General features: G+C 52.4%; 1 protein-coding gene and 1 long non-coding RNA gene across 6 annotated transcripts in view; both read right to left on the minus strand.

Moving 5' to 3' along the window:
- Positions 1 to 19,327, minus strand: part of PMEPA1 (prostate transmembrane protein, androgen induced 1) — a 49,528-nt gene extending 30,201 nt beyond the window's left edge. The window contains exon 1 of one of the 2 annotated variants that reach the window (XM_062589044.1): positions 18,979 to 19,327. In XM_062589044.1, the coding sequence (XP_062445028.1) occupies positions 18,979 to 19,081 (103 nt within the window). In that variant the 5' untranslated portion in view covers positions 19,082 to 19,327. The remainder of the gene's footprint in view (positions 1 to 18,978) is intronic. The other variant, XM_062589046.1, reaches the window with a different exon arrangement.
- Positions 19,328 to 20,226: 899 nt separating this feature from the next.
- On the minus strand, positions 20,227 to 23,912 carry LOC134147664 (uncharacterized). Of its 4 annotated transcripts, none has more exons than XR_009960046.1 (4): positions 23,778 to 23,912; positions 23,082 to 23,235; positions 21,532 to 22,047; positions 20,227 to 20,630 (listed from the first exon to the last, which is right to left on the minus strand). It is a non-coding gene; the product is annotated as an uncharacterized LOC134147664 (long non-coding RNA). The 4 variants fall into 4 exon arrangements; XR_009960045.1 differs by having other exon boundaries at positions 21,485 to 22,047; XR_009960047.1 differs by lacking the exon at positions 20,227 to 20,630 and having other exon boundaries at positions 21,320 to 22,043.
- Between the last annotated feature and the right edge of the window lie 2,535 nt (positions 23,913 to 26,447).

Raw genomic sequence — 26,447 nt, forward strand, 5'->3', positions numbered from 1 at the left:
GACCCTGGACGAGTCCCTCCGTGTCTCTGTGTTGTAGGTGTCCCTCTCCCCAAATACTCAGTGAGATGCCGTGAAACGCAAATACCCTAAATAAATGCTAGAGCTGATGGCAAGCTGCTGCCAGAGAACTGCATGCAAAGAGAGGAAAAGAAAAAGGGGAAAAAAAAGACCTATTAGAAGCCCTCCTTCATCTCTGCCAGAAAGAAAATGTTATTACCAAGTACTTAAAAAGACACATTAAGGGAGAGAGATCAGATCAACGTCTAAAAGCATCCATCCTGCAGCAGAGCGGGAACGTGGCGCGCTGCAGAGCGAGGCACGAGCTGCCAGCGGGCGGGCGGCCCCGGGACTGCCGCGGCGCCCGGCGCCTCTGCCGGGGCAACGCGGCGGCAGCGCGGCGCGGCCCGTCCTCCAGCAAGGCTGCTCTGCGAGGCGCCGTCTTCAACCTGCAGGTCAAAACACGCCTCCTTTCAGCAAAGCTGAGATGAAACCAAAACAATTAATCTTAAATGTTCCCAATTTGAAGACTATGTCTAGTAGAAAAATCCAAAAAGCAGTTTTCCAAACCACTTACACAAAAAGACAAAACAGAAGCTCCCTATAGGTGAAGGGCCTGCTATCACTGCAGCACTGCTCTGGGAATGAGTGGAATTAGCAGCATTTCCTGGCTTGTGACAACCAGTCGACATGGAACTTCCGAAACTGGTGTGAACAGGAAAAGCCTCGCTGGATTATACAGAAGTTTTCTTTTGGTTTCTGAAGTCATATATGGGACCTTCACAGGTTTCTGCAGGGACAGGCAAAGTTTTTTTTTTAAATGAGAGGTGAAATATTAGCTGGCTGAATATGCTGAATTCAGAAAATGAGAGGAGCTCCATTCCTCACTTCGCTATCTGATGACCTATCCTGCGATCTCCATGCCCCTCTTCTACCCAGGGACAACTTAAGAACAGCAAGTTTCTTTTTCCCCCTACTCTCCATCACTCCCATATTGCATCTCCAAAATGTAATTTCTCTTGCAGCAGTTTCTTCCCAGGATGCCCTGATTCAGAGGACCAGCTGGCACCTGTACTGCCAGCAGAGCTGGGAACCACAGCAGGACACTGTGTGGTGTGGTGCAGGACACCTCAGCAAGGTCCAGGCAACATTCATTCGAGTAGCCTTTTTTTTTTTTTTTTTTTTTTTTTAAGACACTTGCATGTAGACTATTTTTGGTATGCATACAAAGAAAGACTGACAGATCCTACAATGAGATTTTTATCAGCAGCATGCAGCTATGGAAACAAACCAGTTTGAACTAATATAACAAAACACTCAAACCAACAACAATGAAATAAAGTAGTATGTATATGGGCATTTTCCCAGTAGAGCGTTGCACTGAGGTGGACGCACCTTCTGTGAAACAGCTGAGATCTGTGTGTCAGCTTGGACATACGAAACCAGTAGAAATCAAAAATCACATACTGCATTTTCATCTACTTACATTTTCTTTTTTTTTTTTTTTTTTTGTCTTGTGCATGTTGTTTTGTGCAAACCCTCTACCCTGTTCTTTTATTTAAGGAATGCAATGAATGCATCTTTCCCAGAATCAGTTGAGCAGCTCTATGGTGAAAGCAGCACCTCCCTACCCTACATACCCATTCCCCCAGTCACCCCCTTTCTGAAGCAGGGGAGCAGACACTAAACCCCAATATCTGCCTAGCATTTGGCTTCCTAGTCCTAACTTGGCAGATGATGACACTCGGCAGAACTGTTCCTCTTTCAAAGGGCCAAAGAGATTCACATACCAACTTGCAGGAACCAGAGACAAGGTCTGGCATCTCAACTGAGACATTCAGGAGTCATCAAGAAGAAGCGGGAAGGGATAACAGTTTAAAAACCCAGAGAAGGGAATAAAGAGCTCCAAGTCTCCCTTGGATCACTCTTGCCCGAAGTGGAGCCTGCCCTGCCCTGCTCTACGCAGGGCTTTAGAAGCTATTTATCTCCGCATCCGCAGAGGCGCAGTCAGGGATTACCCAGCGATGCCAGCACAGATCTTGGCTAATGCCGCCACTAGCACTACTGCGGTTGTGTAAACTAACAAGTGCTCCGGTGCCAGGCTGCCGTAGCCGTGGGGCACGGGAAGCCAGCTCCGAAGAGCTGCCACGGAGCAGGGAGCTACTGCACGCTCCCGCCTGCGTCGCGCCGTCGTCAGGCCTGCTAAGTAAACAAACCCACCTTTTTTGGTTGTGCTCCAGATTTCTCCCCTCCACCCCCACATCTCACCCCAGGCAAGCCGAATTTCTCAGTAGCACGTGGGCTTTATAGCTGGGAGCACCGTGGCTCCCGGGAAAGGTGGCGGGAGAGGCTAGAGAACGCCAGGCTCGCTGGCATCCTTGGGAAAGGGCACCTCTCCCCGTGCACCCTGCCTCTGCAACCTGCTGACAACACTGGGAAGCTACCGAATAAAGCACTCGGCAAATACAGGGACTTCAGGCAATATCGGCCCAAGCTGGAGCTGCGGACAGGACCCAGACAGCAAAGGCGAGGCCAAAAGCCACCGGGCACGGGGAAGCCGGGTCTTGCAGACTGCGGCTTTTAGAAGCTCAGCAAGACTTCCTGTGCCCCCATGCACAGTTTCCTTTCTCCAATGTTTGCAAACACAGCTCTTCATCGGACTAAAGCAGGCTGCACAACTCAGCTAACAGCAAAATCTTTAAAACACCCCTACACCATCGTCCAAAAAATACCGATTTCAAAAGATTAAAAATAAAAAACAAAAAGCAAACCCAAAGAGTACAAGTTTGTGATAAAGGAGTAAGTGATGGCAGACAGCAGAGAACAACTCTCTCTCAAAAATACTGTATTTCATTTTCTGCTGTCTATATTCTAAGAAAACCACAAGTTTTAACTTGAATGTTTTTTTTTCCTCCCTCCCTGAGGGACAAGCGCACATACAGAACAGGACAGAGAAGACCAGGGAAAGCCGAAAGAGCAGCAAAACTAGGGCAAATCCCTGTCCACTTGCCTTCCTAAATCACTGGACGAGGAAATGGATGCAAGGTTATTGAGGAAGCAGCCAGAAGTAGCACTGCTCAGTGCAGCATGAAACTGGGGCTCCCTCCACCAGCCCAGCTGGTTTGCAGAAACCTTCTGAATAGCAGACCTGGAGGTACACACTATTAAGGCAATAATGTAGAATACATCATTTATTCCCACCGGAGTTCCCTACGGACTGCAGTGAGCCACCATCGCCCACGTGCACGGGCCACGTCCGCCCTTCGCACGTGGCTGCTCCCGACCTTGGGCTCCCTTCTGTTTCCCAGCGGAGATATTTACACCACGATAGTGCTCTCGGTGAGGGCGGTAGTGTTTTATAGCTTTTTTGCATAAGCAAAAACTATTTTGCTGTATGATCAAATTGTGCTATCGGTCTTTAAATAAAGCAACTGAAATAATTCTTTTCTGTCTTATTTTAGATCAAGACTTTATTTAATAAACACTTGATAAAAGCCTAATAAGCAATTTGAGGTATTACAGGTATGTTAAAGATCTGAGGGTGGTTATAAGCCAAGGTCATAAGCTCTATTGACTTCTCAAGCTCTATAACAATTGATTAACCATTTATTAAAATCATTTATTCATCACTTCCTAATACTTTATTCAGTAGGTTCTTCTCCAGCAAGTTTGAGCGTACCACATTTTGGGCAAAGATGTCTTATGTCTCAGGTACTCTCAAAGTCAATTCTAAACTGATAGAGAAAGAAAGAAAACCATAAATGTTATGGTGGCTTTAAGGACAAAAAAAGAAAAGGCTCTTTCACAAACAGGTTCAGCTGAAATCCAGCAGCCTGCTTCAACACAGCCACTGGGTATTTCCTACCAAGCTCAACAGGAGCCTGACTGTCCTCTATCTAAAAAAGCACTCAGGTTGCCTAACCGCTTTCATAAAACTCAGCAAAAGCTTTTCCCTATCAGAAAGTTGTTCATTAATTTACTAGAGTGATAACAAATGGAAGAGCACGCACACTCAAAAGGACATTCAGCCTTTGAAGATGTTTCTGTATTGAACAACAGAAGAAGAAAATACCATCCAGGATTCCCAATGTGCAGTCAGATATGGAAAAACTAAAACTGTCTGGATTTGCAAAATTAACCTCTAAAGATGTCACTGCACTTTTTCCTACACCCTAAAGATGAAATACCTGCCGCTCTTCCTGGATAGGAATTCACCGATGTATTTCATTGCTAGCAGGGCAATGTAATTTGCAACCCGTTTCGCCAAGTGAACAACAACAGTGTTTATAGTACAGCAACTACAATCATACAATCAGCCTTCGTAATTAGATCTTGGCAACTCTTGAAATACTTCCCTTACCCAGTTTACCTGGAGAGGTGCGACCTAACCATTTAGCTCCTGGAGACGTTTGAAGGAAAAACAGCAAGCACACCTCAGCGACCAGAGCCACGCCAGCCCAGCTGCACCACACCTCGTTGGCCCCACAGGGTCCCCTGACAGCCAACCACAGTGACTTGGAAGACACCTGGACCTAAGGCTAAACCTCTGCAATGCCCAGGAATACCAGAAACTACACAAGCTAGTTCGTACCACTCCTGCTGGCAGCCCAGCAAGCTCTTTCCACATCGTAAGTCATGGCACATGGTCCCTTGTTCCTCCTGGCCGTACCAGCACACAAGGCTTCCCAGCACTTGTGCCACCCAATGCTTTCGGCCAACATGCCCCATGAAACACCGAAGACTTACAAGGTACACCAAGTTTCCAGGATTGTGCACACCACCCCCAGATGCCTCTGCCATTTCCAGTAGCATAAGATGCTTTCTCACCACTTCGTGAGACACTGGCCACTTCCAGCCAAGACACTGGTGGGCTACTGTCCTTTCAGGCATGGTCATCTCTGCTAACATGCATAGCCAAGACTTGTGAGCAGCTGAACCTCACCAAGATCACAGAGCTTTCATTAAACCCTATCCCATGTAAGTGGGGAGATGTCACAGAGTGTTTAATAAGACAACCCAGGCCAAAGTCTTGCACAAAAATCCAGCTGAAATTCCCAGCAGAGGAATTTAAGTGAGACACAAAATGGCAAAAAAAATAGGAATAAGACAAGTCGTTACTTATCTCTAGACTTAACAGTGTGTCACTGCTTGCAAAACCAATTTGATCGTCTCTCTCTCAGGGAGGCGAATCCTTCCAGACCCCATTAGCCCCCATTAGCCAGACTGCAACGCCAGACAAGCAGTTTGCGAGCCACGAGACAAGCGAGTGCTGCTGCAATCCTGCAAGCCATTTCTTTGGGGAAAACATGCATGTCTAACATAAAAAAAAAAAAAAAAAAGCAGCAGCAGCACGTAAGAACTGTCTGTCGCTGATAATGGTTAATTGGTACTAATTAGTACCTGCCACGGTGCAATTCCAAAGAAGTCCTACCAGCCTATAAACGTGGCCTTTACCCCAAGAGCAGTACACGTTCCCAGCCATCAGAGACACCAAAGCAAAGGCGGCCGCACCTAGCCAGAGCGGCGAGTCAAAGCCTCCAGCACACCCCGGTCTTCCTCAGTCCTCTGACTGCCAGAGGGTTAAGTTAAAGTACATGAAAGCAGTCTCGGAGGCAATTCAAAAGGTTATATTAACACATCTTTCCTCTTGAACACGGCTTTAAAAAGTTACTTTCCAAAGTAACTGAGAGGGCAGAGATAAGCAACTTTTTCACCCTAGGAAAAGATTAAGGGTCAGAGAGGCACTGTAAATTACTGCCGGGGCTGAATAACTTGGGATCTGTAGGCTCAGAGTCAACTCAGTGATTTTAAGTCACTCTGATTTAGAGGAACAAGTTCAGATGTATTGCAAATCAATTCCTTGTGCACAGACGGCATTAAAAAGTTAGCTTGTAAACGTGAGCTGTTCCCAGCATTTCCACGGGCAAACGGCAGCGTGCTCGGGCAACCTCGGCACGCGCACATGCGGTCACTGTTGCCCTGAAAGCAGCATCGACATTTATCACGATGGGAAAGAAGAGAAGAGACTTCTGGCTCACGCGACACCGGCTGGCAGCAGAGGCGCGATCTCCTCCACCCCGCTCCCCCGCGGCCCGCTCCCGGAGGAGCTGCTCCACCGTTCGCAGGCGGCGGGAGCAGCATCAGTTGTTCTGTTTAATTTACAAAAGGGCAGAAGGCGACAGCTTTCACCCACGCCGTTGCAGATCCGTGTTTATAAGCAAGCTGGGGACCTACCACATCCCACCAGCCAACGCGTTACCGCTCCCAGCAGGGACGGGAGCGGCCAGCTCCGCGGCAGAGGCGAACCCCAGCCCAGCGTTTGGTGCATCAGCTGGGCGAGACACACACCCGGCGTACATCATCTCATCGTCCGGCCTCCCGCCCGGGACGCTCGGACCGCACGGCAGAAGCCAGCCCGACCGCTCTTCTGTCGCGTGGGGTGCTGGGGAGCAGCTCCTCGCCCCCCGCGCACTTCACCCGGCTCTCGCATGCTCACGCTCAGCCTCCTGTTCAAACCACGCGTTTCACCAAATTTTTTAAACGCAAATGAAGATCTGAAGGAACAAGGTTTAAGGTCAGTGCTTTCAGCAGACCTGAGCCACCATCGGCTCCTCCTGTCCTCCTTTCTCTGTCGGGTTCTTTCCAAGCACTCGGCAGCAGAGGAGCGGGGAAGGACCCCAGCCGTGCGGGGCCGTCGGGAGGCAGCCTGGGGGATCTGTGCCCGACGTGCTCCTGCCGCCGCGGTCCTGCTAGACGACTCCTCGAGAAGGACGTCCCCCGAGGTCCGTCTACGGGCAGGAACGGCGAACCCGTAATTACCCTGGTGGACCAGCACCTGCTGGCGGCTTCGTCCCACGCTGTCGGTGCAACCAAGGAGGCTGCGGGCAAGACAAGGACGTACTCAGCCTGAACAGGTGAGAACATGAAACGGAGCAGCCGCGCCTGCCCCACGGTGCAACGCACGCCGGGAAACGATTTCTGGCTTAGTCTGCACAGGGACTTCAAAGCCAGCAAAACCACTGCCTGCGCTGAAGCGCTTTAGCACAGGGGAGGGCAGCGCTCGTCCCCCGCGCCGAGCAAGGGACGGGCACGGCGCCGCGGACCGAGCCCCGCGCGGCACGGCCCCCCTCGCCGCTCCTGCCGGCACGACCCCGGGCAGGGGGCCGCCGCCGCCGCGGGGCGCCCGGCACGGCCCCGAGCCGCACCCAGGACGCGCTCCCCCGGCGGCGGGTGGCATTTCTGCTTTACTGCAGGCGATTCGCCGTGGCCCGGAGTAACACGGCCTCACCTCTCGCAGCCTGAGAGCCATAAACACTGAACAGAGGAGAAGAGCGTATCCCAGCAACATCTGGAATTTATCCCTTCCTTCTTCTATGAATCAGAAAAAAAAAATCATGCTCTATTCTTTTTGAGAAAGAAAAGTGATTATATAGAATTATAACACTGGGAGTTAGAAGATGCAGAAAAGAGCAGAAATTTTCTTTGAAATGCTGTTTGAACAATTAAAAAGTGATAGTTTTGAAGAAGAAAAAAAAAACCTCCCATCTCAGCTTTTCCACCAGGCTTGCCTTTTACATATTGGCTAAGACACTTGGGAAAGCAATAGTTTTCCTCCTTGCAAGACCTTCAGTAAGCAAGAGAAAACTATGCAAGTCCTAGCTGGTTGCAGATGCACCAAATAAAAATGATTCCTCCAACTTCCCTGATTTTCTACAGGAAAAGCTCCTTGAGGAGCCAGCTTTGGAGAAGTGGAAGGGCGATTCGTAACGCTTTGTCTCTCCAGACAGGAGAATGGAAAGGCTTTAAATATAGAAACAGGAAAGACTATCTGGATTAATCTGAGGATGCAAGGTCGAGACACGATATCCTTTGCTTCCTCAGGCCCGGGACTGCAGCAGGACTTGGGAACAGGCCACGACGTCCGAGAGCGGAGAAGCCTCCCTGAGAGGGGCAAAAACCATGGGCTCGCTCCAGGCCCCAGAAGCACCTACAGCTACTAAATTATCCAGCTACTTAAACCAACTGCATCAATCAGGCTGGAAAACAACGCTGCAGTCCACGGCGCGTGCAGCTGCGGGCGAGTGGTGCATTTTCCACCTGCCAGCAGTTACTGGCAGTTACAGCAATAGCGAAATCCACTCCTTGCACCCTGCCCATACCCAGACACACGGCAACCGAATGCCGTGGAAAGAGTCCGGTGGGCAAACACAGGCGAGGTGGAACTAGTGCTCCAGCCTCCTTTAAAACAGAGACTGCAGCAAGTGACAGACATGCTTGATTTTGCAAACAAGGGCAAGGCTGTTAGCACCAGTCCCAGTATTTAGGACCCTCAACCTCCTCCCCCCTCCCCCACACACACTCCCTTCCTCAGCTATTAGTGGACTGCACGCAGGATTTCACGAGGACATTAAACTCAGAAGCCATAAAATTCACTGTGCAAGAAAACCAGTTATATCTATTTTCGTAACACCGAATTAAACTTGTGTTTAAGCTCCCTCTCATACCCCCACGCTACAAAAAGCATTTCTTCCACTCGAAACGTGTGCTTTTAAAGACCTTTTTGCTTAATTTTGATAGAGGTTTAACAGGGGTCTGCAAACTCCTACAAGCATAAGCAAGGCAGCCCCATGGCTGCAACATACGGTGTGATCCTTCCCATAGCAAACAAGAAGAATAGAAGGCAATGCAAAGCGTCTCCAGTATCAAAAACCTGCTGAGACTGGAGTGCTCTTGTGGTCTGGAGAGCAGCAAAACCCCAGGGTCAAGTCAAGAGAGAAATTCCTTAACATCTGCACACCACTGTTAACCCATTCAGAGCAGCAGTGCTCCGCGCGCTACCCAGCTACCCTCGCACAGCGGGGCAGAGCCTCTTCTCCTTGCATAACCAAATTAGCTAAATTAAACCCGCTCAAGCATTCTTCCTTCAGATCCGAAAGAGCTACTTTCAGAACTTAAATTAAATAAATGCGGTCATCTTTTTTTTTCTTTTTTAAAGCTGCACTAATAAAAAGCACACAGCGAATGTATTAAATTGATGCTGTCCATTATGTTTACTGTTCCTTACAATTCAGGCCTGCATGACAAGTCAAAGGATGTCAGGAAGTATTTATCAAGAAACCCCATGAGAATTACGAGGATTAAAAGCTATCAGCAAGGCAGAAGACATCTGTAACCCACCAGTTTGCACTGTGCCTTACCCGGAGCATATGGGACTCCAGCTAAAGCCCTACAGTACCCCATGCTAATTCTTGAGGCAATCTCTGGCACGTCAGTGAAAAGGACGGCCATCAGCTGCATTTGCAGCAAATAGCTGAAGAAAGCAATTCCTAGATACTGCTATGAGTAAGTCACGCTAAAGAAATGCGAAACATCCACTGCATCACAAACCAGCAATCAATACCACTAAAAGTGCTGCGCTCCTTGCTACAGAGCGTGCATGTGTGAGCACTCTGGAGAGGGCAACACTGATCTCGCATGGAAAAAGGCACCTTCAAATTCAAGCAAATTCCCATTAGAGTAATGTGAGTGTAACAATAAAAATGAGATTCCTGTTTATAATACAGGAAATAATCACAATTTAAGATAATTTTATTCTGAACTGTGAGAAGCAAGTCTCCGTAAATCATGTTGTCCCTTAAGTATCCTAAAGGTATATAACTTCACAGGCCAAAGTGCTTTCAGAGCTCAGTATTGACAAGCCTATTGGTATAAGCTGGACTAAGTTATTGAAGCCAATAGGCCATATGTGGTAAGGTAGAATAATAGTGGAGGAAAAAAAAACAAAATAAACATAAAACAAAACAAATAAAAAAAAAACCCACGGGGACGAGCGGAACCTGCTCCTCCAGCGAAGCAGCAGAGAACTCAGCCCTTAGAGACATCAACTTCTTGCAACTCCAGAGCGAGCACAGACAACATTGATGCTCTTTGACTCTTGAGGAACCAAATCCCATCTACTCACAAAGCGCCCAAGAAAACCCAATGCAGGTTCAAGTCTGAAGTGTGCACCAAGAACCTGAAACAAGCTCTCAATCTCCGGATTTCACCCCAACTACTTTCACAAAGAACCCCTGGCCAGCACATGCCAGCACCATGCACATGTCCACGGGTGAGGCATGGGAGGCTTGAGATATGGCTTCATTTTGGGGAATTTGTTCTTGTTGTTGTTGTGATTATTAACAGCAGGAGTAATATTAAAAAGAAAATACTAAGGGTGAGAGTTTCAGACTCACTCAGCACAGGGCCAAACACACAGTGGGTTGCCCTGCTGGCACACAACTGCTGCACGGCTAGGGACTAGAAACGGTCCATGGCAGCAGAAACCACAAATGCTTCATGCATGGACGGAGGCGGTGGCGAGGAGACTCTGGGTTGTAGGGACTCTGGTTCGGAAGCATTAGTCTTTATGTTCAGCGGTTAGGCATCTTTTGGGAATTCATCCAAATGGCACTGCTCCCTTCCCACTCGCCCCGCAGGTAAATCTCGCATGTGGCTTACACAATCTGTTGACTTAAATAAAGCAAGGGCAGAAGAAGAAATCTGTTCAAACATCAGAAGAGACTCGTCAGTCCTTTGGGCAAAAGTCTGGGTCACTTCCCTCTCTGAAGAGCATTTTGCATGTTGTCTGAGGCCCAGTTCCCCTCCGCGAGCACATACGCAGCAGGCACGCAGCAGAAGTGGTCACAGCTTTCAAAACTTCAATGAAAGGACAATTACAATGTTGCCAAGTTCTTCCACATTTTTGGCCAGCATTGATGCTTAAATTCAATTTACAGAAATCTAAATCCACGAGCTCTGTGCTTCATTGCTTCTTTACAAACCAAATGCAACAGAGCAGCAACCATGCCGGCCTCACAAGGCTTGGGGACACCTGGCCACAGCCACTTCCAGATCTCAAATTGCTGTTTCCCTTGCACCTCCAGGCTGCCCCAGAGTAATGCTCACCCACCCTGTGGGCTCAAGATGCACTCCAAGACCACCATATGCTCCTCAAGTGCAAAATCTTGTTCAATCCACTTACCTCAGGTGGAAAACCCATTTACAGTGTAGAAGTTTGAAGAGCAGACATGATCCTAGATTTCCAAATGTTTCCAAAAGCTCCCTGCAGGCCCTAAGGCTAGGCAGTACACAGCAAGCCCTCCAGAGAAGCCTCACCAAAAAGCCCCAAAAGTACTTTGTGACCGTATTCTTAGGCTCTCCTTTTCTATTGCTCATCTCAATCCCTTTCTGTTCCACATTCAGCTCCAGCACCAAAGTACCACCATTCCTGGAGCCCGTATTCCCTGCTAGTGAGCAGAGTGGAAGCAAACCCTGCCTCCCCAAACTAAAACACCAAAATCTGATTGAAGCAATCCTGAAACAGGTACAGCCACATTTGTGTTTTGTTAGTAGCTTTACAAACAGGAAAGAAAATTAATTCTCACAATTAGTGAAATCAGATAGAGGCAAGGAAAGGAATTTTGAAAGATGCAAGTCTCCTTCCATCTGAGAGTCCGAAGTGGTATAGGCATGTTTGGAAGAAAAAGCAGCTCGCCCGATCACAACACTATCCACTAGATGTTGCACAGCCATTCTGCCCAAAATGCAAAAAAAAAGTGCTATCCCTGACCAGGAACAGCAAGTCAGTTACATAATCATTCAATTTCTGCATGCAAAGGATATAGTGACCAAGGTCTGCAACAGGAAAGCGCAGGAATTCACTACCACAAGCACTCATAATGCAAGTTAGTGTCTAAACCTTTAGATAGGTAGAAGAGATTATTGCAGTAGCTACCATGGCAAGTTCCTTAAGAGGAAAAACTAGACACTTATCTATTTTGCATATCAGGCCTGGGTTAGCATTTAAACAGGATCTACTGTAGGGATCCTTAGCAATGTGCAGATGTGTTTTTTGAGTAATGGTTAGTGTTACTTAACTGGTTGTATTCACTAATGTAATTGACACCTATTCCATCATCTTTAATACACCCACTTCTTTCTCTGATACCATAAATAGATTAGAAAAGTTTCTGCAGATGGCCATGACCCCATTTGTTTGTGCACTTAGCCATGTATGAATCACTCTTGGCTTGTAGCAGCACTCTGGAATTACTGAAAGATAACTAGTCGGCACAGACACCAATAAATGAATCATGCTTTCCACAAGACCAAACCTTTGGGCTTTTACAGACTCCAATTACAAAGTAAGACGAAAAGAACAAAGAAATTACTCAGTCTATTTGCACAAAGTCATGCAGAGTTGATTCACAGTTTTACAGAATTATTACTGACAATCATTTGTAGGGGGCTAGAGTAACAAACCAGCTACTTAACATATTGGACAGAATGAAGAGATGGAAAAAAAAACCAAACCACATCCTGCATATATTCTTGAGAAGTTGTACTGATTTTTGTACAAGTAACACTTTTTATCCTTGGTATGATTCAAGCACGGGAGTTAACCAGTGTTGTTTCTCCAAGGTTACGTTCCACCTTGCTGGGTTGCATGGCCAAGTCTGCAAACATGGGAAATTGTTGCACCTGCTGAAATGCAGACACCTCACACCAGCAAAACACTGCACGCACAATTCCTCAGCATTGCACATGTAAGCGGGGTCTTCCGAATGGGTTAGAGGACTGACATACGCAAAAGCACTTGCCACTCTAAATGTACATTTTTGAATATAGACTGCAAGCAAAAAACTAGCCAGTCAGAGCCATTTTATTGAAAATATGTGTGAGACTGAATACACTGAACAAAATGCACGAACAATTTGAAAGCACTGTGAATATCCACCAACACTGACAACTTGCAAGGCAAGTTTCAAAAGATGTCCTAGATCTCTCTATGAAATGCTACAGTCTGTGACAACAGTAACATAGATCACAAATTGTATGTGTGTATGTGTACATAGAAAACATTTTTTTAAAAGAATGCCATTCTAGATGGAGTATAAGCCTAGTCTTACATCAACTAGAAATATGAAGTTTGATTACTTTGAGGAAAAAGGGGGTATCACACCAATTATCACCTTAGCAATGCTATGTTACTATACGCACTGAAAAAAGTGATGTTGATTTACAAAATCCAAAAGCGATGAAGCCCTCAGTGCTGACCTCACCCTTGCAACATGTACCACTGTACTGGCTGTAATACCTCCCAGCGTGATAGCTGAATTTACAAGCTTCATGGCCAAACACTCCCACATGCCCCAAATCAGCATCCTGTGTCAAGGAGAGGCCCAGAATCACAAGAGTAACATCCAACTGAACAAAGTCACTCCCACTTTGGAAAAGAGGATGAGTTAAATGCAATTACAATGCTATTTGTCTAAGGCATTCCAATGAGGCTAACACACGTATCCTAAGACTCAACTTTATGGGCTAATTTTGCTTGCAAATTAAGTGTGCAGCCTCTTCTACCTCCCTCTCCGCCCCCCCCCCCCCAAAGAAAAAAAAGAAAAGAAAAGAAAAAGTGTGGACTTTGGCAGTTCTCTGCCTGCGGCCAGCCTGGGACAGCTGGGTGTCATAGCCCAAGAGAGGCCCAAAGCAGCGTCAAAAGAGCTACGACACAGCACTCAATCAGTTTGGGAAAAATTGCTTATTGGTCTCTCATCCTTAAGGCCACTGACTTCCCACCAAAGGCATAAGCCCTACCCCCGCTGGCTGCAAGATTTAAGTGAAAACTCTAACAAACATTCTGAATTGCTAACTCCCCTTCCTATGTGCCTCCATCTGCACTACAGCGATCAACACAACAATCTCTCTTGTAAGAGAACGTAGGTGATAACACTTGCCTCCCTCCAAAGACCATTTATCTGAGGGTGTGCTGTAGATGGAAGGAGAAGAAAGATTCCCCGAAGCACCTCTACAGCAGTAGCAAGTCGTCTTCAGAAAGCTGCTGAAGCATCCACTGGAATCATGGTCTTCAGGTGCAATGCAAGACTGAGAGGATGCACGCGCTAAGCACTAACATAGCCTTTTTACGAGGAAAATAAATCGAAGTCAGGAACCTGCAATATTAGGTGCATACTAAGGTAAACACCACACAACACACTGCAGCAGAAATGCTAACACAAGTTCAGGTTTCACACTGGAGATATTGAAGAGACTCACAAAGCTGTGATAATATTTAACATCTCCACTAATTTCCTCTCTGGTGCAATCATAAGTTTGCCATACTAGCCAAAAGATCTGGGATGAACTACAAGTTCTAGCTGGCTCCAAAGCAGACAAGAAGAATGTGTGCTGTTACTATTTTCTCTTAAAACATACCTCTGCAGAACTGTCTTAAAATGAAAAAAGAATTGTGAAACTGTCATTATAAAGAAGCATTTAAAATGCAGATCAAAGTGCTGCCTTGGAAGTTGTATTCCTTGCCAAATCATCAAAGCTCTCTTTACTCTCCATCATCCAAATCAGGGGATTTGGGAAGCTATTAGCTTCTACAGTTGAAATTTATCTGTTTTAAAAAAAAAGAAAGAAAGAAAATGTACACACCTCCTTTCCTGGTTACCAACTACTTCATTAATGAGTCCATTTTAAACTATTTTCTTACATTACTAAATCAAAGCAACGCTCACAAACGCGCACACACCTGCATGCACACACAACCCACCGGGTTTGAGTACAGACACTCTTTGGACCGTGGAGGCGCACGGGCACGCGGGTCTGCTCCCGCGAGCGGCGGCCCCAGCTGCCCAAGCCCCGCCAGGGCAACCCTGCGCAGCCAGGACCCAAACCCTGCTCGCGCCGCGGCCGCTAACACCCCTCGCGCCTCGAGAGCCGGGGCCGAGCGACGGCGCCCCACGGCCGGACCCCGAGCCGGGACCGCCCCGAGCGGCAGCCCCGCCGCGCAGGGGGGAAGAGCCGACCCACGGGCGGCGACGACCCCGCGGCTTCGGGCGCCGGGGAGCGCGCTGCCGCGTGCACCCCGTGCACCGCGCACACGCCGAGGCGCAGCGGAGCGGCCCGCGCACGTCCCCGTGCCGGGCACGGCTGCTGCCAGAGGAGCGCGCCGGCACAGCGGGCGCCCCGTGCACCGCGCGCACGCCGAGGCGCGGCGGAGCGGCCCGCGCACGTCCCCGCGCCGGGCACGGCTGCTGCCAGAGGAGCGCGCTGCCGCGTGCACCCCGTGCACCGCGCGCACGCCGAGGCGCAGCGGAGCGGCCCGCGCACGTCCCCGTGCCGGGCACGGCTGCTGCCAGAGGAGCGCGCTGCCGCGTGCACCCCGTGCACCGCACACACGCCGAGGCGCGGCGGAGCGGCCCGCGCACGTCCCCGCGCCGGGCACGGCTGCTGCCAGAGGAGCGCGCTGCCGCGTGCACCCCGTGCACCGCACACACGCCGAGGCGCGGCGGAGCGGCCCGCGCACGTCCCCGCACCGGGCACGGCTGCTGCCAGAGGAGCGCGCTGCCGCGTGCACCCCGTGCACCGCACACACGCCAAGGCGCGGCGGAGCGGCCCGCGCGCGTCCCCGTGCCGGGCACGGCTGCTGCCAGAGGAGCGCGCCGGCACAGCGGGCGCCCCGTGCACCGCGCGCACGCCGAGGCGCGGCGGAGCGGCCCGCGCACGTCCCCGCGCCGGGCACGGCTGCTGCCAGAGGAGCGCGCTGCCGCGTGCACCCCGTGCACCGCGCACACGCCGAGGCGCGGCGGAGCGGCCCGCGCACGTCCCCGCGCCGGGCACGGCTGCTGCCAGAGGAGCGCGCCGGCACAGCGGGCGCCCCGTGCACCGCACGCACGCCGAGGCGCGGCGGAGCGGCCCGCGCGCGTCCCCGCGCCGGGCACGGCTGCTGCCAGAGGAGCGCGCCGGCACAGCAGGCGCCCCGCGCCACCCACCCCAAGGGCCCGACTAGGCAAGCATGGCACCTCCTTGCAGCGAGCAAACCGGCAGTCAGCTTTACGTGAAAAACCACGGCAAACGCGTGACCTCTTTTAGCTAGTTAGGGTTACCAAATCCCGACAGTTGCTGTTACCTGAAACGCGACCAACCGACATGACTGTGCAGCGAGTTTCTCGGGAACGAAGCTAGATGGTAATTACTGTCTATTAGTGACACCATGTATTTTGGTACTTCCCTTGGAAAGATCTCCTCACATCTGCCCGTTCGTAATTCAGGCCTACCGATCCATCCCAAAGGTGGATTTATCTGGCCATCAACTGCCAGCTCAGGAAACCTGCAAATATTGGTGTATTTAGAGAGCAGCAGCAAGCAAATAAGCCGAGGGAACAGACGTTTCTAAGTGCTCCGCTCTCCCTGCCCGACGCGGCCGGCAGCAGCCGGGCTGAACTTCATTCGGTATTCTGAAAATCCAGAGGCGATCTGGGAAAATCCAGACCGCATCCTGGGAATTCCTGGCTTTAAGGAAAGATGCTGCTATTTATCATACGCTCCTCAGCACCAGGCCGCTAATCACCAGGGTCCGAAACCCAATGCTAAATAAAACGAGGGCAAACGAACAGCCTGGGGCGGCGGGTGGAGGATATCCACCACCTTCCCGACCCGAGGCGGCAGGGCTCGCGTCAGGCTCCCCGCTCCGAGCGCACCCCAGGCCGCCCGAAGGGACGAACGCGCCGTGCCGCGGTGCCTCGCCGCGGCGCACGTGCTCGGAGGCGCCTCCGCCGCCGCGCACGGTGCAGGACCCCGACCCGCGCGCCCGCCGCGCGGAGGCCCAGGTGTTCACCCAGAGCCGGGGGGGGGGGGGAATTTGGCTATTTCCCCTCCCGTTTCCTCCTTAGCCCTTCCATTCACCATCAGTTATAAAACACCAAGATGAAATCACGGCCTCGAGGCAGGAAATAAAACTCGATTCCCAGAGCCCCGCGCTCGGGGGGCGGCGGGGAGCCGCGGCTTTCCCGCGGGCTGCGACGGGGCGCAAACCTGCCTCCCTCCCGGCGTCGGCTGCGGCCGGGCCGAGGTGCCGCAGCGGGACGCGCCGTGCCGGGCGCCGCAGCTCCCGAGGGCGCCCACGGCAGCCGCCCGCTCACCTTGCTCAGGGAAGGTCGTGGCGGGGAAGGAGGAGAGGAAAAGAAATGAAGAAAACCAGCGCTATGCAGTATTACGCGCCCTCCCCGAAAGGATCCGTAACTGCCACCGACACGGCGTCGGGAAAGCAGCGCATCTGCCAAAAAAGCAGTCTGAAGCGGAAAGGAGACGGGCTCCGCGGCCGAGCCATCTGCGTCTGGTTTGTTATTAAACCAAGGAATGTGAAAACCTAGAAGTCCCGGCCTTGGACGGAAACCCGCTCTCACGGTCGGCCCCGCGGCAGCGGTGGCCAGGGAGACCCGCGAGCTCCCGGCGGCCGGAGACCTCGGCCCCGCAGCAGCCCCGCCACCAGCACCGCTCCCCCAGACGGCACCTACTCCAACACGACCGAGAGCAGGCGAACAAAAATCAAGTAACCAGTGGGGGGGGGGGGGGGAATCCCCAAACCCGTAAAGGGAGTTTTTCTCAGGGAGGCTCAACTCCGACCTTCCTCCCGAGCTCGGAGCGGAGGCGGCGATGGCGTGACCCAAGCCCTCCTCCAGCACCGAGGTGAGCCGGCGCGGCCGCCGGCTTGAGGACAACCGCCCGGGCAGGGAGCGGGCGAGAGCAGCGGCGAGGGGCTTGCCGGGGCCGGGCGCAGCTCGCGGGGACTCGGGGACGGCATCCCGCAACGCGCTCACCGCCTCCATCCTCCTCCGTCCTCCCCGAGGCTGCACACGCAGAGCGGCAGCGCCCGCCTCGGGCACCCGCGCGCCGGGGAGCTGCGGGCAGGGACGGGGGAAAGGCTACTCCTAAAGCAAAACAAAAGACAAAAAAACCCTCCAAGGAATGAAATTAAAAGATTGGGGTGTCCCAGCAAAACCTCACGCCGGGAGTTGGGCTGGAAGAGCAGCCTTCTTCCTTCGAGAGGCATCACCCATCTTAATTCGCAACTTTTACCACAGCCACGAGCCCCGCTCGGACGCAAAGTCAAGTCTCTCCTCCTGGTAACTCTGCGGGACGCGGTTTACGTTCGTTAACCGGCTGACACAAAAAGAGCTGTATCTTCATTACTTATGCACGGCTATTGGCAGGCTCCCCCGGCCTGCTGAAGTCAAGGAAGAATAACGGGCGATTCAGTACCGGCAGTGTTAATAAAAATCAGGCAAATTCAGCTTAGTTTTGTCTGAACACGAATGAGATTAAATCAAGATTAAACGTGCACACGGTACAAAGGGTACGGGCTTTACGCTGGAGCTCGGGGTGAGCACGTCTGAGCACAGGGTACCCGCGCCGACGGACCCGCTCCGGGATGCGGGCACCTGGACCGCACAGCGGAGGAGCTGGGGAAGGGGGACGAAAACCACCGCACGCACCGAGGGACAGGTGCTGTCTTCAAAGGCACAGGAAAGAGCCGCGGAGCCGCCGCGGAGCCGCCGCGGACCGCGGGGCCAGCTCCGCGCCGGCGGCCTCCCCAGCGCCAGGCCACCGCCGCGCCGCGTCCCGCGTCGGCCCGTCCAGGCTTCCCGGCACCGAACCGGGCGCCAGCTGGGGCGGGAACCCCGCGGCCCCCCCAGGCTGGGCCGCTCTGAAACCCTGACATCGGCAAGGCGGGGGGGGGGACAGCGAGAGCGGCCCCCGCGGGGCCCAGGGCGCTGCGGGACCCGACCCGCCTCCCCCCGGCGCTTCGCCCCCCGCGCGCAGCCCGCTCCCAGCGGCGGCACCGGGGCGGGCGGCGCAGCCTCGGCGGCCCCGTGCCCGGGGCGAGAACAGCAACGGCAACTGTTAATAATCATAATAACAAGGTATTTTTTCAAGGAAGCGGCGCCAAGGGGGCTGCAGGCTCCCGGCACAGCGCGCCCCGCGCAGCTCCGCTCGCCGCCGGCTGCGCTTTCAGGTACCAAACGCGCAGATTTCCGCGCAGGGCAGCGGGGGGAGGGGGGGACGCGCGCGGCGTCCGCGCCCGCGGAGCGACCCGCGTGGGGGCAGCCCCGCTCCCCAGCCCACGCGCGGCGCAGGACACGCGCGGGTACTTACTGATCTCCATGCTCTGGAACAAAGACCTCTTGCAGTTGCATGTGCAGGACACATTGGGCTGAAGAGCTACGGCGGTGCTGTTCAGACCCATTAAGTTATACATTTAAAAAAAATTAAAAAAGGGGGGAAAAAAAACAAAATAAAAAAGCGGCGGCGGCGGGAGGCAGCGGCACAAAGAACTTCGCGGCCCCGAGCGCTCTGCGGGCAGCGCAGCGCGCACACGGGCTCCTCCTCGGCGCGGGGGGGGGGGCGGGCGCGGGGGAGGGAGGGAAACGCAGCTGCGACCAAAAATTGGAAATTAAAAAAAAAAAAAAAAAAAAGGGAAAAGCAGAGCGCGACCCGGGGAGCGGCGCGGCGCAGCGCCCCCCCCCACCCCACGGCGGCGGCGGCCCGGGCAGGCGGCGCGGCGGGGCCGGGCTGGGCTGGGCGCAGCCCCGCGCTTTTGTGGGTGGCGGCGCGGCTCGGCGCGGCTCGGCTCGGCGCGGCGCGGCGCGGCCCGCCCGCTCCCCGCCCCCCGCGCTCCGTCAAGGCCACGGAGACGCCGCCGGCAGCCGCGGGCGGCCGTGACGTCAGCGCCAGACGGGGGCTGCCCCGCCGCCGCCGCGGGGGGGGGGGGGGGCGGGGCGCTCCGCGGGCGCGCACCGCACCGCACCGCACCGCACCGCACCGCGCATCAAAACGCGCGCACTCCAGCTCATTTTCGTCTGCTCCTCGAAAAATGGAGAAAAACCCGTTTTTGTTTCAAACGGCCTGCAACCCCCTCCACTTCTCGGACAGGTGGAAGGAAAAACTCCGTCCCTCCCCCGAGGGCTCAGCTGCCAAGTCCCACTCGAGATAGCTTCTCCTTCTCCCCCCCCCCCCCCCCGGGAAATAAAACTGTGAAAACAGGGATTTATAATGAAAATGCTGAAATAAGCTTAACTATAGTGGTGCAAAGTAGCTGCTATAATACTTGGTGAATCCTGTTACCAGGAGATAAAGACAGCTCCAGTTATCTTCTAAGAGAGCGTATTTTCCCATAATTCTTGATAGCTATGGTTTAGTATTTGGAAGCATTTTTTTTTTCCAAGAGTTTTCAGTTGGGCTTACGCTCCCCAGAGATGCTACCATGCATATTGCACTAAAAAAAATGGATACAACACAAAAAACCAGAATCTTTCACAATACTGTAAAAATCATGGAAGATGGACAGTGTCAAGAGTCAGGCAAGGTGCTACTCATCATCAAGTTTTAACTTTAATTTGCCCCCCTAGCAAACAGGATTTATTTCCACATGCATATTTACAAAATAACATTAAATCAGGCTCCGTGCTTTACAAAGACTCCTTACGGCCTCATCTAGTCCCCTGGAAAATGCCTAGAGAGAAGGAACAACGAATTGCCAGGTTGTTTAATCTTTACTCTTTGCCACTTGACAGATGGCAACTCCCAACAATTACTAATCCAAAAGAAACACGGAAAAGGATCTTGCATCACGGATAGAAATGAGCTCTAGGAAGCTTGTGGTTCATCGTGCTGAATGGATGTGAATTGCTGCACAACGAGGGACAGCAGAGAAAAGCTGCTCGGTCACCCGGCCGATCTGGGGGCCCTGCCCTCCCTGATGGGACAGACTCAGGGAGCACCGCTGAGCACGACACCAGCAGCAGTAGCTAGAGTACAGGATTGGAGCCAGGAAAAAAAAAAAAAAAAAACGATTTTGAGATCATTTTTGCACAAATTTTATAGGCAAACACTTTTTGGATCCTGGTGACTAGATCATATATAAAACAGTACTATGATTTTTTGGACATCTGGGCACCCACAACCCCTACTGCAGCCACTGGGAGCTAAGATAGTATAAATTCCAGAAATCATATCCTGTGTTAGAGACAACTTCAAAGTGAAATTGGTCACTGAGGTGGTACACTTTGAAAATTTGAACTCAGTTGCTTACCAAAATTTACTTGAAAAGAATCCATCCTAAACCTGGAAATAAGTTATTTCCAATCCCATTTGTATGTCAGTGTTTATTTCCCTCAGCCTCAGTTGCCTTATCTGCAAAGTGCGAGCACTAATTTTTATCTCCCTTTTATCTTGGTTCATTCAGGTTTGTACCAGAGTTTGGATTCCTTTTGCTGTAGGCAAATTTCTAGAAATGTTTTATGAAAATACACAGAAAAGTTATACCTGTTACAGGAACATAAAGACTCTGAGGCCTCAAAGACCAGCTCAAAAGTTGAAGGGAGGCATGCACAGACTTTGATGACAAACAGCAGTTCAGACAGCTTTATTTGTCAGTCTGCTTCTGCCATCATTAAAGCTGGAAGCATTTTTTCTTTGCAGAGCACCTGGCAGCTGAAGATCAGGAACCCTTTCTCAGTGGAGCTTGCTGGGCTGGCCAGAAGACACGATGGGCTTGTAGGCCAAGCTCAGGCCATTAGCTTGCACCTAACACGGCCCTTCACAGTTAAAATATGCAGCACAGTCATAAATAAGTCAGCATTATCAACACACACATACTCACATGTCAGCGGATACCATTCAGCAGCAACCTGCTAGCACGCATCTCACCTTCAGCTGTTCAGCCCCCGGCGTCCTGCTGCGCAGGGGGACCGGAGCACCACGCAAGCACGCGAAGCCTTCTTCTGGTCCACGTTTGATTCAGAGTTACTGTAACTTAAGGATGTACCATAAAGTCTGTGCCTTAAATGGCCTTAAGCAAGTAAACGCTGCTTTAAGTAATACATTATTCCTGAGCAGCAGGTCAGGTCCCTGACTAATGAATTATAGAGTCTCTCTCTCTCTCTCCAGCTCAGTAAGTATGTCATTACTTTTTATAAAACGAAAGAGTTTCTCCCAGTAGCCCAGCAAACAGGAGATCTGGCTGCGTGCAGGAGAGCAGGGCACGAGTCCCTGTTCCAACGAGACACGCTCAGGTACGACGCCGCAGCTACCGCAGCGTCCCGTGCCCACCCGCGAACGAGCGCAATCCTGGCTGAGCACAGGAAGGGCCGGGGCAGCTTTGGTGGATGAAGGCTCCAGTTTCACGTGCAGGCTGCTGCAAGTTTGCACATATTCTTAACCTTCCTTAAAAAAAAAAAAAAAAAAAGAAAATAACTGTTTGCAAGTCAATGCTGGTTTAAAAATGCACTGTTTACCACTATCCCAAATTCATCTGAACTGTTCATGCAGCTTTTTCCATGATTTAAGAACAAATAATTAAAGTCATCCTAGAGGGGCTTGTAAAAATTAAAGTATATCAGCTGACTTCAATGATTTATTCTTTGTAATAATTCTATCCACTTTCCAAACTACTGCAGTTTGTCAGAGTTTCTTCTGTACAAGCACTTGGCCAATTTGATAATTCTGGAATCTACTTAAGTAGGTTTTGGCACCTGCATTCTATCATTGTTCATCTTTTTTCAGTTTTATGTTCTTCCTAGAGACTCCTCTAGTAGTTACAGGATGAGCCTAAGCACTATGAGATCTCAGTTCATTTCTTGATTTTACAACAAACTCTCAGGGCAAACTGAGGCAATTCTCTGTGCCTCAGTTTCTGCACACTTGGAAAATGAGGCAGAGGAACTCCATCAATATTTGAGGTCCTTGAACAATCTGAATTATATGAACACATCTGGCTAGTCTAGGACTATCATACAATTTCACTCATGGCAAGACCAAAAGTCAGTCATTTCCCCATGCAGTCACATTTAAATTTTTGTCTTTATTCTTCACTGCAAACACTTCAGCATTAGTTATGGATTTGAGCAACCCTGCACTGCAACACTAGGTATAAATTCATAAAATGTAATTGGAAAGAGATCCATACTACAAATAAGTAACCATAAGAGTCAAATCATTTTCTTCAGAAAGTGATTGAGGCAATCTAAGGGAAAAAAAACCAAAACAAAAACTCAAAACTCTCCAAAGATTTGTTAAGTAAACAGTTGTCCATTAAAGAGACCAAATATTTCACAGCATTAGTCTTTGGATTAATGTTAAATCGATATGTACTAACGCAATAGGGCAATAGTTACCATGGTGAATAATTCTATATTTATTTTCAAGCAAGCCTTATTTCTAACATTTGCAGACATAGTTTCCACTTTCTAGTGACTAACCTCTTAGTTTAAGGGGGTTTTGGTTTTAACTGTTTGGTACCAGAAACTCCAATTTTCTCCATGACCATCATAACACAATCTCAGCCACAGTACAGGCGAACGATGCTGGGCAGGGACGCAGATGCGCGCCAGCTCTAGCGGGGCGTTTGTTTACCTTTGGAAGTTAATATAGATTAAAGTCAGGTATCATTTAAAGCACCGCAGCTATGCCAAATTAGTTCTTAGGTAGACGAGCCCTCACAGCTGTCTGGAACACCAGACATGCTTCTCTTCGGAGGACTTCACCCTGTTTGGTGAGCATTTAATAACCTGCCTCAGAACGGCCTTCCGAGAGACTCCGACTATGAAGCACCTGCGTGCATCTTATTTACTCGTTGACCTGCCTCATCTCACCTCTCCCAGTAGCCCCTCCGCAGCCTTCGCCCTGCGCCTGAGAGCCTGGGGCCCTCCTGCTCCTCGCACTGGGGCCACCGCCATGGGACACCACTTTGGGACCACCTTGCAGTCACCGCCTTGGGTCACCACCACCATGGGACACCACCACCACCACCATCACCTTGGGTCACCACCACCATCACCTTGGGTCACCGCCTTGGGTCACCACCACCATGGGACACCACCACCATCACCTTGGGTCACCATCACCACCACCTTGGGTCACCGCCTTGGGTCACCACCACCATGGGACACCATCACCTTGGGTCACCACCACGGGGCCAGCTCCGCTCCGCTCCCCTCGCAAGCGCCTGCCCGCCCTGCCCGGCGCAGCGCGGGGCTGGGGCCCGCTGAGGAGCGCTCCCTCCCGCACCGGGCCCAGCAGGGCGGCAGCCGCGGTACGGAACCACCCGCCGAGCGGGGCGGAGCGGGGCGCACCGGCCCGCGGGACCCGCGCCCGCCGCCGCCGCCGCCGCCGCTCTGAACGCCGCCGGCCGCCCCGGGGGCGGGCTCCAGACGGCGCCTGACGTCACAGACAGGCGTTCCCCGGCCTCCGCGTGAAAGCGACACGCGCGCTCGGCCAATCAGAAGTGGGGCAGCCGGCCGCGGCCGCGCCCCCTCCGGCCGCAGGGCGGCCAATCAGCGCAAGGGGAGGCGGGGCGCGCGCGGGCCATGTGGGCTTTAACTCCACGTGGGGCGGGGCGGGGGCCGTGACCGCGCGGTGACCCGGGGCCGTGACAAAGGCGCCGCGCGCTGCTTCCCGCGCCGCCGCCTTAAAGGCGCAGGCGTGGGCGCCGCGTGGGGCCGCGTGGGGCCGCGTCCCGGTGCTCGCGGTGTCCTGCAGCACCAGCTCCCCGCCCGGTAGCTCTGTGCGGCAGAGCAGGCGCAAGCACCGAACCTCGGCGCCCGGCGGCTGCCGAGCCGCGGCGGCGTCGCGCGTTCAGCTGCAGGGCGCTTTCGCGACCCGCTGCGCGGCGGCGTTAGGGACGCGGCGCGGGGCGCGGGCCGCGCTGCGGGCGGGGCGCGGGCCGCGCTGCGGGCCGGGCGCTGCCGCGGAGCGGCGGGGAGGGCGCGCGGGCCGGGCCGTGGCCCGCGCGCGCGGTGCCGAGCCCGCTCGCGTGGGTTGCGTGGAAGATGCGGCACCAAGGAGGCAGAAGAACGGCCCAGCAGGCGGGCTGGGGCGGAGGGAGGGTCCTGGAAACACGAACGCCGCCATAAATGCCTGTGCCGCAGGTCTGTTTACTCAGCTGCCGACACCGCTTCAGCGGCGCGATCGCGGTGGGCGCGGGGCGCGAGCGGCCCCTTCGCCTCGGCGGAGGCCCCCGCTCCACGTCTGCCTCCGCGCTGCGCGCCCCTGCCCCCTTTGGTCTAAAGGGGGGGGTCTGCAGGGTTTTGACCCCCAGAGGCAGGACGCTGGCGGGGGCCTGCAGCGCCGCGGGACACGCGTGTGCAGCGCGGGGCCGTCGCTGCGGACAGGCTCTGCGCGCGCGGTTATCCAGCACTGCCTAACCAACGATTTTTAATTGCACCGGAACAATAAATGAGCCTAATTTTGATACCTCTTGCCCCGATCCCGGTGCTGCTTGGCACGAGAAGAACTTACAGGCATGTCCAAAGAGACCGTGAGGAGCAGAAATACTGAGTTTTTGAGGGGGTTTTGTTTGCTTTGGTGTCGCCATTTTAGATTTCTAATGATTCTGATAATTTGTGGAATGATTAATCCTAAGGGTGCACAGAACACACAGAAACGGCTCCTTCGGCGGCTCTGGGGGCCACACAGGAAACGGATTTTCCAAATGAAGAGTTACAGTATCAGTTCAAACCTAAAAGCTTTACTTTTGCAAATCTTTTATGCTAGATTTTATACAGCTAATACATCGCCAATGTTTCCAAGGAAACCAATATGCCCTGTTCTCACTGAACCAAATCTCACGATTAAAACAATTAAAAACTTAATCTGGGTTCCCTCCCTTCCTCCTCCTCTCTCCTTTTGGAATTATCTTGCACATTTTAATTAAAAACACGATTGCGATAATTTTTTTACACATATGTATGCAACAGCGTAAATTACCCAGAGGAAGCTTGATTCCAGGGCAGAATAATTGAGAATCAAAATCTATTGCACGAACTGAGTAAAATTAACAGCAGTCTTGACGAATCAATCGTGCCCGCTGCTCGTCCCCGAAGGCTCCGGCCGTCTGACGGAGACGGGTTACGGCGCCGGGGGGCTGCGCAAAACGCAGCTTCGCGCGTTAGACCCCGCTCGGACGAATCTCACGAGGCCGCGGGGCGCCTGGGCGGCGCGGCGCTCCCGCGCGGGCTTCGCACCCTCCGAGCGCGCCGCTCCGCGTGCCCGCGGGCTGTTCTAGGCTCAGCTCGCGCGCTGCCCTCCCTGCCTGCCGCCCTCCCTCCCCAGGGGCCCGCAGGCTCCTGCCCCGTCCGGGGGGGCGAAGCTTGCTCACGCCGTCGCGTGCGTCTTTTAGGGTACCACGTACTGCCGAACGCTCCTTGCAAACGCAGCTTCCTGTGAAAAAAATCCCAGCCTCGCTAGCATCCCACGTGTAATCTGATACATTCCCATTCATACACACTTCCCACCACCCCGCCATAAAGCGTTGTACAACCAAAGGCAGAGAAACTGAAAGGCACGTCTGCACGCTGAAATTCCTACTTCTTCAAGTGGGGGGAGGAGGGGCGACTTGGAGTTATTTAGGTGTTTTTTTTCCCCCATTTTTCCAAAAGAGTTTTGGAAAATTACTTGCCACCATCTGCCCTGCCAGAGATAGGAAATATTTGGAATACATTCCGTTCTCCTAATGAACACGCAGCAGCAGGGGTGCAGCAAATAAGAGAGAGAAAATCTTTCTAATGAACAACAAATGAACTAGAAATCAGATCTACATAGCTTCAGCTTTTGTTGCCTATAGCTTT

Source organism: Rhea pennata, chromosome 16, assembly GCF_028389875.1.
Source record: "Rhea pennata isolate bPtePen1 chromosome 16, bPtePen1.pri, whole genome shotgun sequence".
Taxonomy (NCBI): domain Eukaryota; kingdom Metazoa; phylum Chordata; class Aves; order Rheiformes; family Rheidae; genus Rhea; species Rhea pennata.